The sequence below is a fragment of the Sorex araneus genome, chromosome 6 (genome assembly GCF_027595985.1).
Source record: "Sorex araneus isolate mSorAra2 chromosome 6, mSorAra2.pri, whole genome shotgun sequence".
Lineage (NCBI taxonomy): Eukaryota > Metazoa > Chordata > Mammalia > Eulipotyphla > Soricidae > Sorex > Sorex araneus.
The window spans coordinates 110,060,497-110,075,295 of NC_073307.1; the positions used below are offsets into that span (position 1 = coordinate 110,060,497).

General features: G+C 36.7%; 1 protein-coding gene across 1 annotated transcript in view; it reads right to left on the bottom strand.

Annotated features, from left to right (window-relative positions):
• STK33 (serine/threonine kinase 33) overlaps positions 1-14,799 on the bottom strand; it is a 232,261-nt gene that overhangs the window by 56,814 nt on the left and 160,648 nt on the right. The window contains exon 9 of the mRNA XM_055142785.1: positions 4,742-4,817. Coding sequence (XP_054998760.1) covers positions 4,742-4,817 — 76 coding nt within the window. The remainder of the gene's footprint in view (positions 1-4,741; positions 4,818-14,799) is intronic.

The window sequence follows — 14,799 nt, forward strand, 5'->3', positions numbered from 1 at the left end:
TGCAAGGATTAATAATAATAAAATAAACCAAAATTAACTTTGAGAAAGTCTAATAGCTCTGTCAAAGCCAAAGTCACATTAAAATCTTCAAAACTCTTCAAAACTGGCATACAAAATAAAGATGGTCTGGGTAAGAAAAGTCAGACAATGGTGATTTATTTGATCCTTCTGTCTGAAAAGGTGGGACTTCAACATATAGAACATTCAACATCAGTAAAACTATGAGCCATGTGAGTCTACAGAACTATGAGCTATTTGCATACTTTTTAATACAGGAACTATATGTCTTTAGCACTTTTTAAAGGAATTTTTGTACTGTATAGTTCATAAAGAGTACTGCAACAATGTGCTTCAATAAATAACGCAGTTCAAAAACATAAACTGTCACTGTCACTGTCATCCTGTTGCTCATCGATTTGCTTGAGCGGGCACCTGCAACGTCTCCATTGTGAGTTGTTGTTACTGTTTTTGGCATATCGAATATGCCACGAGGAGCTTGCCAGGCTCTGCCGTGCAGGCTAGATACTCTTGGTAGCTTGCCGGGCTCTGCAAGAGGGGCGGAGGAATCGAACCCGGGTCGGCTGCATGCAAGGCAAGCACTCTACCCTCTGTGCTATCACTCCAGCCAAAAAACATAAACACATGCTTAAAAATTGAATCCATGTTGATGGAGCCAGAAAGATAACATAGGGGTTAAGGCACTTGCCTTGAAGAGCGCCAATCTTGGTTTAATCCCTGGCACCACATATATAGTCCCCAAGCACCTCCAGGACTAATCCCTGAGAGCAGAGCCAGGAGTAAACTCTGAGCACTGCTATGTATTGTTCCCCCTCAAAAAAAAGTTGAATCCATGTTCTACAAGTGCTAACCTTCATTATTATGTCAACCCCAACATGTGAAGATAATCCTGTAAACAATGAAACCAGACAGAAGATGGACATGGACTCATATAATATTATATGTTTAGTATTTAAATCTTAGTATTATACTGCTAAAAGAATAAAATAATTCCATTAGACTTCCTAAGTGCTGATTTATGGCACACAATGATCTCTAAATATCTTAATAGTTAATTTTTTATTGATATTAAAAAGTTTAAAAAATATTTACCACGAGCTTTACTGATTAAGTCTAGTCTTGTTAAATAATTTACCTGATGATGATGGCAATGAGGATTTTCCTAGGGAGAAACATTGCTTTACTCCTAGTAGTTTATCAAATGCAATAGGATAATAATGTTTTCCAATAATCAATAGCTTCTTAAAATTTAAAATATTAATTTTAATAAATTAATATTTACCAAATTTTACTGCAAATTATTTTAATATAATTTATCTAGTTCATTCTGACCCTCCTTCTCTCTGATCTTGCTTGCCTTGCTATTGCTTAGTTTTAGAATACAATGAAAAGAAAGCCAGAAAAAATGGCCTTATGGGCAATTACTATCTATGATAAGTGTAGGCCAGCAAAGGCCCAGCTCATTGGGTCTATAACAGCCAGTGCAATGCACATTCACCAATTTCTTAGATGCTCCTGCATTGTAAGCTATATTACTATCATGCAATATAGCTTAAGGGCTATGTTTGAAAAATTCTACTTTTTTTCTATCCTTTACAATTTTACTTATACAAAAATGTATCTAATGGTTGGTCAATCAGCAGCATATGAAATTTTATGACAGCAATTTTCTGCACATTCAGAAAAGGGAATTCAAGATATGAAAAGACGCCTCTTAAAGCCTTCCTCCTGTTTTTTTCTGTTGTATTCACAGGAATCAAAACAACAAAAGATAGTCACCCATAAAGACCATTTATGTAAATTTCACCTTGCATTGTATGCTTTCATTGTTTAATGAAATACAAATTATTGAGAGACAATTGATAAATAAGAAATAACAAGAAGGTAATATATGTGCCTCCTTCGTGAAGAGAATTATTTATTAGGCTACTGGGTTCAGGCAGATTAATAAATAGAAATTGATTAGGTATGTAAAAGAAAAGTAAAATATATGCCAGGATGATGATATGCAGTCTTTCTCTGGAAGTATAAAAATTAAAATAATCTTTTATAAAAAGAGGAAAAATGTTTATATGTATGTGAATATAAAACAGATAACTTTTTTTCACACTAAATCCAATCTAAGAAGGCAGCAAACATTATTTCAATTGTGTAATATTAGATTATATATGTTATGGTTGACTTGTGTTATTTAGAAAGTTAGAGTATAAAATGCTAATTTAAAATAGTTATATTTTTAATTAAAGACATGGCTCAGATTTTTATATGATTCTAATTAGCACAAAACAATGATCAAGAATTTTGTGGTTATGTTTATACTTTAAGCAGTGATGTGTGTTGACTTTTTGAGTTAAAGCTACAATAATATCATCCAATTTCTACTGCCTGTGTATTCCATTTCACAAAACTGTGAAAATGTAACTACTGTGATGTCAATATTTAGAAACGATCTGGAAGAGGTAGTGCACAGTGAAATCTACAATATAGCCATAAAATTAATGTTGCATCAACATAAAAATGTTCAGATTCACCAAGAGGCAGATCAATGGTCACTAACTTTTCAAAACACCTCTTTGAAAATTCACTTTAATTCAATTTAACCAACATATATTGAGCACTGACTACATGCCTACTGTTTTACAGGATACCAGAAATGCAGAGATAAATAATTTCTCTGTCCACTATGAAATTTAGATCAAGGAAAACTGATACAATGTACATTCTATAATATTCACATTATTATACTTTAATAATGTTTTTAAAAGTTACATGAGAACACAGAAAAGTGAACAATTAATTCTATCAATTTTACAAATGTACTAACCTTCCAAGTTAAATATTCTTATCTTTATTATTAAATTTCTTTTTTGTTTTTTTTTGGAAGTAAAGCAGATTTTATTTGGAGGTTTTGAAGGAGAGGTGGAAGAGAAAATGGGAGAGAGTGGAGAGTAACGTGCTCAAGAGAACACGAGCTTCTCCAAGGGCAGAGAGAGCCCCTACACACATCCAGCATTAGACATGAAAGCATGAAAGTACACATCTCAAAAGGGAAGATACGGGCAACACATGGGGCTCAGGTACTGCATATGTTGGGCCACATGGGCGCAAGCAGCACAGGGGCTTGGGGAGCATGTGTCCCATTAATTTTCCTTTTTTTTTCTTTTTTGGAGAGTCACACCCAATAATGCACAGGAGTTACTCCTGGCTCATGCACTCAGGAAATACTCCTGGCAGTGCCTAGGGGATCATATGGGATGTTGGGAATCGAACCTGGGATGGCCATGTGCAAGGCAAACGCCCTACCCGCTGTGCTCTCACTCCAGTCCCCTAATTTTATTTTCAATGTAATAGTTTTGCATGCATTTTTTTGTATGTTGCTTTAAGCTTTTTTGTTTGGGGCCCACATTCAGCAGTGTTCAGGGTTTTCTCCTGGCTCTGTGCTCTGGGATCACGTTCGGCATTGTTCAGGTGACCGTATGTGGTGCTGCTACATGCAAAGCAAGTGCCTTACCTGCTGCACCTCTCACTGGTCCCTGTTGCTTTAAATTCCTTGTGTAGTGTGAAAAAGTAAACACCATAAATACAGTAACTCCGCTGGTGTTGAGTAGGAGTTAGAGAAACAAAAGGCATTGATGATTGAGCTAAAAAAGAACCTCTGAGGCAGGAGTAATTGCATGAGAAAAAATTAAAAGGCATTCAACAGTGAATGTGTGAGTAATAAAGAGTGACCAGAGGTCCACGGAGACCATTAAGAGTCTGGAACGCATGCTTGGCATGTGGGAGTCCCAGGCTCAATCTTTGGCACCCCATGGTCCCTGAGCACCACTGGGAGCAATCCCTGACCATGATCCAGGAGCAGCACTTCTGGGTGTGACCTAAATACACAAGAGTGACCTAGAACTGCCATACACCAGGTAGGTGCACGGAAACACACCTCCAGCCAAGTTTGGGAAAGTAGCTCTTCGTGGTTAAAAGAAACATTTAGAAAAATTCAGTTATCAAAGACTTGCTATGACAGGCTATTTTGAGATTCTTTCACATCCCAAGGAATAAAAGATAGTGATATAAAGAATGAAGTAGAAAGGGTGACTAAAGGAGGAAAAACAGTCAAAAATACATTGCAATCATCTAGAAAAGCAATGAGAAGGAGAAATGGTACCAGTGAATAGAAATCAAAGAATATGGGAGGACACTGAAAAAGAAAAAATCAACAGGATGGGATTTTGACCCTTGAACATACATGGTAGAAGAGCAAGAAGGACCAATGTTTCCAGCAGCCTTAAGAGAATTAGGATCGGCATTACTTCCCTGGATCCTGGACCGTATCTCTATTAAGTATCCATTCCCATATACGCCCTGGCAAGAAGGGTAGTTCTACTGTCAGGTGCCATACTTCCTGGACTCTTTCTACAAATCATCTCTTGGGAAAATACAAAGACCCTTGTGGTATATAACAAATGACCAGAGCAAGTTTTGCACTTTGATCAAACAATGTATTGCAGTATTTATAGATCAACACAAAGCAAAACAGAAAGTTATAAATTTATAGTGCTAAGAAACAAATGGATGTACCTGAAAACTATTGAGGCTTTTAAGAATGACTTCCCAGTGTTCTTTTCAATCACTTTAATAAAATCATATTATTTTTCATCCAAAACTGATGTAATTCTACTGTGAAAGACTATTACTTTATTTTAAACTATATGTTTAGCAAGCTACTTACAGAATGTACATGATGACACCTATGCTCCAAATGTCACACTGCTGGCTATAGTCATGGGCATTGATAACTTCTGGGGCTGCCAAATAAGCAGAAATAAAATTATATTAATAATAGAACAGATGACTGTTGAATTCTTAACACAAAGCATAAAAAGTACTGGTATGTTTTAATTTATTCCCCTAACAGGAAAAAAGAGAACCCACAGCAGATGTTAAATGAATAATGTACAGGTCTTAACAACTGATGTCACTCCTGTCTTTTAGCTTCTCATAGAATGATGATACACACACACACTATATAACTACATGTACAACTCTTCATTCCCTTGAAATTGTTAAGAAATTACTTTGGAAAGATTGTATCATTACAGAAGACAACAATAACTCAGAATAGAAAAGAATATATGCTTTAAATGAATGTAATTTAAAGCAAGCCCAGTATGCTGAAATCTGGATTCACAGAAAGCCTGAGATAAATGGTTAGACATCATTTTAGCAAAACAATAATAAAATAATATCATAGAATTCCTGTTACAGAATATGAATTATTTTTCACATTTTCAAAATAGAAATCTAAGATAAAAAGAGAGCGAGATCTTTAACAGAACTGGATCAAAAAGTCAATAAGTCTGAGGACAAGAACTCAAATCCAGGTGTCCTTAACTCTTTAATTCCGTGCCACTAACTCTTTATTCCTTTCTTTGCAATATATTCCTTTAAATAAACTTCCCAAAGTAGAACTGTTTTGCTTTGCTTTAAGATACCTATTTTTTTCAAATAACTAGATTTTAAAAAATTGAATCACCATGAAATACACAGTTACAAAGCTGTTCATGATCGGGCTTCAGTCATACAATGATATAACACCCATCCCTCCACCAGTGTCCATTTTCCCCCACCCATGTTTCCCTCCTGCCACCCCTCCATAACTAGATTTTTTTAAAAAATAATGACTGACTTTTCTAAGTCACATATAATATTTCAGGAATGTCTACTGTATCTCTACAATTAGGAAGCCAAATATTCCTATAATTTAAGCTATAAACAATAAAATATATTTGTATATTCAAGGAAACTTTAAAATTAAAGCATCCTTCTATACAAGTGACATTATTTGTATGTTATATTAATGATGTTGTGAAATAAGTATAACAAGTGGTAACACTGATAACAAGTGAGGGAACAAGAGAGAAGACAGATGGTTTTTAGAGCTTTGCTCACTGCATGAACAGCTTCGTTGGCCTCTGTTAGGCATTTGACTCCCTTTGTTAATGAGAAAACTAGTTTAGATATATTCAGTCACATACATATATGTAAAAGAAAGTTTCATAGCACCTTCCAAGAATGTTTCTATTTTAGGAAGTGGTTTAAATCTCTCCTACCCACACATACTCCCAGCCACACACACCTTTTATAACTACTAAAAGCAAATGTAATTTCATTTCCAATGCTACTGTTAAAGGATATAGAAAAAGAAGGAAAAAAAGCAAAAAAAAATAGAACCTTTTATCGTTCTTCTATTTACTCTTGATAATTAGCAAAACAATAGTCCCTAATTTTTGACAATCATTCACTAGTTTTCTTAAACATGTTGACACCTGTGTGTATCACCAGTGGCTCACACTTGAATGTGGTTTACTTAACACAAATGACAGTGCTGGCGTCAATGAGTTAAGAAATTATTGGTATTCTTTAACTTTAAACACCGACTCACTCAAGTTCAAGTTTCCCTTTGGCTGTGTGTCTCTAGCAAGAACAAATTTGGTGTTTAGATTCTGGAAAGATCTCCAGACAGGTGCATGACAGGGCAGGAGTTCAGAATTCTGTTCTTCACTTTTTCAGAATTGTCTTAATAATTAGGGGGTATTTCTACTTGCATTGTCATCACAGTTCTCAAAGGGAAACAGAGGCCAAAGTAGCTGTGCCAAAGAGCCATTTAGGAAGTCAGCAAAGCTCTAAAAACCATCTGTCTTCTCTCTTGTTCTCTCACTTGTTATCAGTGTAGACAACTAATAAGCAGACATAAAACTCAGGGTGATTGGATATATTTTCCCCATGTAACTACAGACCAGATGTCTTTTGCCAACAGGAGTATATGAACAGAATCTAAAGTAGTTTCTTTTCAAATAAGATAAAACAATTACAAAACTTCATACATCAAGTAGGTGGGGTGGGGGTGGGGGGTGGGGGGAGACACCCTAGGTTTACTTCTCAGCGATAAAAGTGAATAAATTATACACAACAGCACTGGTAAGTCTTGAAATCATTATACAACACAGAGAAGACACACAAAAGAATAATAGCTAGAGAGTTCAATTTATATAAAATTCTAGACAAATAGCACTAAGGTATAAGAAAGAAACCATTACTAGCTTCTGAAGTCTAGGTAGGACTGGAGCGATAGCACAGTGGGTAGAGCGTTTGCCTTGCACGTGGCTGACTCGGGTTCGATTCCCTCGTCCCTATCGGAGAGCCCGACAAGCTACCAAGAGTATCTTGCCTGCACGGTAGAGCCTGGCAAGCTGAGAGTATCCTGCCCAGATGGCAGAGCCTGGCAAGCTACCTGTGGTGTATTCGATATGCCAAAAACAGTAACAACAAGTCTCACAATGGAGACGTTACTGGTGCCTGCTTGAGCAAATCGATGAACAATGGTATGACAGTGCTACAATGAAGTCTAGGTAAGGGTTGACTGCGTGCAATACAAAGGGATTTTCTAGGGTGACAGAAATATTCCATATCTTCATTCAGTTGGTCATTACACAAGTATATGCATTAGTCAAAACTCATTGAACATGCCCCTTAAAACAAGTGCATTTTATTGCATATAATTTATATTTCAATAAGGTAATTGATAAAAGAAATCTATAAGTACAAAAGAGTTTGTCAAAACCCTAATTTGGTGGGTGAATTTAATAACTCAGTCTCTCAGAAATAAACAGAAAAAAGCAAAGTTAAATGAACAATATGGAAATTTGACAGAAAGCCTTTCCATTTGATTTCATAAATACACACATGGGAATTTTTATACTCAACAAACAAGGAATGCACAGTTTTAAAAATATCTAATGTAGTATTAGAAAACTAATTGCATGTTCAATCACAAAGAAAATTTCTAAAAGTTGAAAACCTTTAAGTCACAGTTAAACTGCTCACTGGAATGAAGAAAACAAGACCAAAAAACAGAAGCGGCCACGAAAATTAACGCTCAGAAGAGTATCAATCACAGCCAAAATATCGAGAGGAAAATTCTCAAACCATTTCCAAACAAGCTTGGTGTAGAGGAAAGTAAAAGTAAAACTAGTCTATTTTTAAAATTAACAATAATTAGATAAATGGCATGTTTATCTAATTATTGTATTACAAATATATTTTATTATAACTTGTATAACAAATTAAATGGTCAACAAACTATCATAGTCAACAAACTATTTAGAGGAAAATAGCCTTACATGGATTTAATGGAAGTTAAAAAATCTAAAATTAGTAAGTATTCAGTTTAGGCAGTTAAAAATAAACCCAACAAATCCAGGCACATAAAAGAATTTTTTAAGTAACAAAGCAAATAACATTAGAATTAGCAGGTTATTTGAAAGCCCAATAAACTACCCTAATTACTAATAAATTTTATCAGGAAAAAATGCCTTATATTAAAAAACTTTTTTGTAAAAACTTTACAGCTTGATTTTTTCAAAAAAGTCAACAAACTGCAAGCACCTGTTAATAAAGGTCTTAAATAATTTTCAAAAAAAAAAGCACCATATGCTGTGCTAGGTATATACATTTTCTTATGTAGTTTTGTTTCCTTGATAAGATAGTTATGTTATTACCATCCTAAATGTTTCTTCTCCCTTTCCCTGATTTATTTTTCTTTCTTGTCACTTCTTTCTAACATATTAGGTAATCTAATTTTTTAATCTTGTTTAATGTTGGAACCAACATATTTATGTTTTGTTTACTGCTATATTTCTAAACCCTGGACTAGAGTCTGATACTAAGTAGATCTTTAAATATTTTTTGGTAAGTGAGTGGCAGACCTATTTTGTAGATGTGGCCAGTATAACAAAAGTGAACTGATTAATAGAGTATTAATAATTTTATTAATTAATAGAGCTTTAATAGAGTAAGGAGCAGAACTAGAATTCTAAGTTAGCCAGGGACCGTCAAGCCCCTACTGCTTATATCACACCATATAACTTTCTTTAAAAGTATTTTGATTAATATAAAGCTATAACCACATATACATAGGAGCATCCAAAAATTATAAGTGAATAAAAATGCTTATTTATGTTCAATCCCCAGCACCATGTGTCTCTCTACCCAGCACCGCCAGCATGGACCTGGGGGTTCCTTCACTATGTGAAGTGTCAGGCCAGATTGCCAGAGAGGCATCCTCTTAAAAAAGTAAAGAAAAAATGAGGAGTTTTATGTGTTTAAATAAAGCACTAGTTAAAAAATTATAACCCTAACATAATAAAAGCAGGACAAAAGAATGACAGCCACTGAAGTCATGAAATTTGCATATGGAAGGATCAACATGGAAAGTATCATGTTAAGTGAAATGAGTCAGAAAGAGAGGGACAGACATAGAAAGATTGCACTCACTTGTGGAATATAAAGTAACAGAATAGGAGACTAACACCCAAGAACAGTACAGATAAGTACCAGGAGGATTACTCCACAGCTTAGAAGCCGGCTTCAAATGCTGGGGGAAAAGGCAACTCAGATAGAGAAGGGAACACCAAGTAAAAGGGTGCTAGGAGGGCCTGTTCAGGATGGAAGATACGACTGAAAGTAGACTATAGACCAAACATGATGGCCACTTAATACCTCTACTGCAAACCACAACACCCAAAAGGAGAGAGAGAGCAAAAGGGAATGCCCTGCCACAGAGGCAGGGTGGGGTAGGGGGAGGATGGGGTGAGGGTGATAGGAGGGATCCTGGGACCATTGGTGGTGGAAAATGGGCACTGTTGGAGGGATAGGCACTCGACCATTGTATGACTGAAATGAAAGCATGAAAGTTTGTAAGTCTGTAACTGTACCTCATGATGATTCACTAATAAAATATTAAAAAACAAAAAGAATGACATCCACTCTCAAATCTTCAAAATGAGGTAGTGAGAAATTAAGTAGAGCAATATAACAGCTTATTAAAGCAAATAGAATTTAATCCCTAAAGGCAGGTTGGTTCAACATTCAAAACATCTATTCATATGAATATCTCACTAAATACATTAAAATGAGTCGCCCACAGAACATGGAGGAATAAATCTTGATAGCAAAAAATCTTCCCTGAAAATAAAATAACCATTTGTCTCAAACAACTCATAGGAGCTGATCACCAGAGAACTTCTGATCAATCCAAGTACCTGCATTTTTGCGTATGGGTGGCTAATAACCTATGAGGTTGGTGGCTTGGAGGAAGCCAGTAGAGCTCTTCTGATTGCTGGGACAAAGGGGTTTTGAACCACTTTGGTGCAAACTGCAGACCTAGCAAGGGGAGGTGCAGGACTGATGGGTACCTGATGTTTCAGGGCACTGGCAGAACTTCAGCAAGAAGGGAAAAGCCCACTAGGTCTCTAAAATGGGACTCTGAATACCAGAATACTGGTATTCTGGCAGACAGTGTTGCAGGTTATCTCTTACTGACCATTATCCCCTGACTCCCACCTACCACATTACTGTCACAGGGGGGTGGGTGTTTCTCACAGTTTTGTTGGCTTTCAGTCCAAACAAGGAAATTAACAATATATTGGGAATATGTAAGTTTTTGGGGCACAAGAATACTCCTTTATGGAGGAAAAAGGGATCTGTGAAGTTGCTAAGGCAACAATCAACCCATGGCCAGACAAAAGTCCCAAAGATGTCAGCAGACATAGCCTGGCAGAAGAAGCCTGGGGAACCCCTCTGCCCCATGCCCCATACTCACGCCTCAGTCCAACAGTGATTATTAGCTCAGGCCTTGCAAAGGAAGAAACAGCAAAGTTTGGAAGACTCTCTCTCAATTTATCATCAATCTAGGCAAGTCTACTGCTAGATTATACCACCAGTATCAGTAGACCTCTTTGCTGGGTCTAGAGGAAAGGTCTATTGAACTCAGACAGGGAACAGGTCTAGCCAATAGAGAAAAGAGAACAGAAAGGTATTTCATACCTAGGACAGTTCTCTGCACCAGAAAACCCCCAGTAGGAGGCCTCTTCCAGAGATTCTTGCCAATGAGGCTGACAGTTCAATGTGAGAGTCTGAGGGTACCTTGCTGGTTGGTCCCTGTCATGCAAGGGATTATCCGGGCTTGAGCAACACCACATCCTTAGGCTCTAGCATTGAATTGACAGCCTGGTTGGTGAAGTACTCAAAAAGAGTGGCCCCCCAGGACCCTGAGTACTACATAGATGGTCTCCCTCTCTGCAAAAAAAATAAACAAAATAAAGTGAAGATGCCATCTGTAAACCCACACATATACATGGACATCTAATGTATAATAAAAATAAATCTGACCCATACAATGAAGAAAAAAGTCTCTTCAATAAATGGGACTGTGAAAACTGGACTTCAAAAATGCAAAAAAAAAACCCACAAAAACTTGATTACTATTTAATAGCATGCACAAAAAAGATTTAGATTTAATTTTTAAGTCAAAACCATATATAGAAGAAAACATAGATATACCCCAGAAGTCTAACATGAGAGATGCTATTTCGAGATTCAAGTACAGTGGTAAGGGAAACAAAAGTAAGTCTAAACAAAATGGCTCATTAAATTAAAAAGCTTTTTACATGGCAAAATAAAACTACTACCAAAAAAAAAAAAAAGAAAGGTAAGCTAGCAAGTGGGAAAATGTATTTGTCCGGCATATATCTCGCCAGGGATCAATATTCAAAATGTATACAGAATTCACACAACTCAACACACCAACAAAACATAAACAACCTGAACAACATATGCATAAAATATCTGAACAGACATTTCTCCAAGAATGATATCAGATGTCCCAAAACATATGAAAATTTTCCAAGGTAATTTATTATTAAAGAAATACAAATCAAAACCACAAAAAGACATCACTTCATACTCATAAAAGCCTCCTACATCAAAAGAAAAAATAGAAACAATGAGGGTTGTCAAAGATGTGGAGAAAAAGAACTGTGGTACATCGTGGAGGAGAAAGTAAATGGGTATGATCTTTATTGAAAAAAGAGACCTTGAAAATTGTGAGACTCGGAGCCAAACCACAGTGGGCATTTGCCTTGCATACAGTTTTTCTGGGTCTGATTCCCGGCACAATATGGCCCACTGAGCCCTGCCAGGAGTGATCTGAGTGTAGAGCCATGAGTAATCCCTGAACACCACTGGGTGAGGACCAAATTAAAAATAATAATAATAATAATAATAATAATAAAGAAATGAAAATGGAGCACCAGAGAGATAATATGGAGATCAAGGCACTGGCCTTGCCTGTGGCCAACCTTGGATTGCCCTCCAACATTATCTATAGTCCCCCAAGCACCAGCAGGAGTCACTCCTGAGCACACAGCCAGTAATAGACCCCGAGTACTCTTCACCCCCCAAAGAAAAGTGGAGACACACCTCTGGACATCACCCAGGCTGTACCTCATATCTGGGGCAACTCCCAGGGGAGCAGGTAGGGGTATTCTTCCACCGCAACAGAGTCCTGGCAGCCAAAAACCTCCAGAACTCAGTTGCTGCCATGCTCACAGCAGATCTCCACAGACCCAGACGAGCCTCATTCATGAGTGAATATGCTGAAAAACTCAGGTATGCAGGTTCTGTGATCGAAATCTCCAGGCTCTCACGGAGTCTGGAATGGGCGACCTCCCCCCAGCATTCTGTGCTTCCAGGAGTCTGGCAATCATGCCCACAAGCTGCCTCTGGCACCATATAAGATCATTAACGGCTATAAATCTTGGGAGAGAGCAACAAGCTACAAACATGCCTCTATATCTCAAAGTCAGGATCCAGTTAAAAACTTAACTCCAGCTGTATCAACCTATTTAAAAATTTAGAATTTCTAGAGCATGCGGCCACATTCACAGCCATGCAACATCTCATAGTCTACACAATGGATATACCAGGAGTAGCACACCACATTGGATGGGGTGTAAAGTATAAAGTAGAAGCCAACTGATCTTGATTTAAAAAAAAAATATATATATATACACACATATGTGTGTATACACATACATATATGTATGTATGTGTGTGTATATATATATACATATATATATATGCACACAAGGCTTAACCTGTAACAGCATGTTAGTAAATCTCTTAGGCAAGGGCTTACTGGCTCCAGGTTGAGATACAATCTTCACACATTTTCTTCTAAGGAAACTTTGATCATTTTTAGCAGATTATTCATAACAAGCAATACAAAATAAATTATTTAGGGCCTGCTACTGGAGTAGGCTTGGGTGGTGGTGGGGAAAATTCAAAATACTGGTGGTGGGAAGATAAGGTATAAAGGTGGTGGAATTGGTATTGGAATACCGAATGTAATAAATTATTGTGAATAACTTCATAAAAATAAAATAAAAATGAAAACAACAAAAATGGAGGCATTGGAGAGAGAGAGAACTGGGAGTTAAAGTAGATATCTTGCATGTAGCTGAACCCAGTTGATTCCAGACACAACAAGGTGCCTCTTCCTCTCTCTCAGCACCACCAGGATGCCTAGGATAATCCCCAGGGCCTTGGGCCCTTGCATTGAACCATGACCTTTTGTCTGAGAATCTCTGGGAGGGGCCCCAGAGCCTCCTGAGCACTGCTTGGGAGGCCTTTCCAACAAAAAAGAAAGAAAACATAAATAACATATGATCCAGCAATACCACTTCTAGACATTTATTCAAGGGATATGAAAACAGCAATTTGGACAGCTATCAGCATCCCTATTTTCAATGCGCCATTTTTCATAATAGTTCAAACATAGGCTCAATGTAAATATTTACCAACAGATGGCATAATAAAGAAATTATTATATGTATACTCAGCAATATATGTGTGTGAGTGTGTTCAAAAGAATACTACTCAGCCATTAAAAAAGATAAAATTGTGCCTTTTGGTACAAAACTAATATAGGCGACTATGCAGAATGAAATAAAGAAGGAAGTGAAAGACGCCTGGGAGATTTGATCCATTTTGGAACAAAGCATATGTGGAATCTATAAATTTAGTTAATTTACTAAAGTAAATGAATTGGCAAGAAACAGCAAGACTGACGCCTGGCCTTCATGAAAACCAGTCTGGTTACCAGTAAGAAAGCAGTTGAGAGAAGTAAAGAGAGGGATAGTTTTGGTCATGGGATGGCACTGAACTTTAATGATGAGAGTAATGATAATTACATACATATAAAGTTTTGGAGGAAAAACTAAAATTCCCTAATACTGCAAGTCAATTATAAATCAATTAAAATATTTAATAGATTCACCATATAATCCAGCAAGGTCACTACTGGCCAAAAGAATTCAATACTTATTAAAAAAGATACATGCACGTCTATCTATGTTCACTGCAGTACTCTCTACAATAACCAAGATATGAAAACAACCCAAGTGTTCAATGATAGATGAATGGATAAAGATGTGGCAGATATGCACAATGAAATGCTACTCAGCTATCAGAAAAGATGAAATCTTGTCTTTTGCAACAACATAAATGGAATTGGTGAGGGTGACGCTAAACAAAGTAAGTTAGAAGGAAAAAAGGCAAATATCAGGTGAACCCCATTATATGGGGGTTTCAGATAAACAAAGGGAAACATATCCTTGTACTCTGACCACAGAACTAGGGTTATCAAACAGAGGAGGAGAGGGCAGAGGGTGAGAGAAGGGAGGAAGTCTACTGGACTATTGTAGAGAGATTCTGATACTTTGGAGGTAGGCAAGCTGTAGCAGCATATATTCTGAGGAGGTGTGAAACTGTACCCTTAGAATGTACAGTCTTGCTTACCAACCTCACTAAATAAAAATAAAAATAATAACAAAATATGTTAAATTATAATAAAGTGAACTATTATACTACATTACAATAAAATTACAA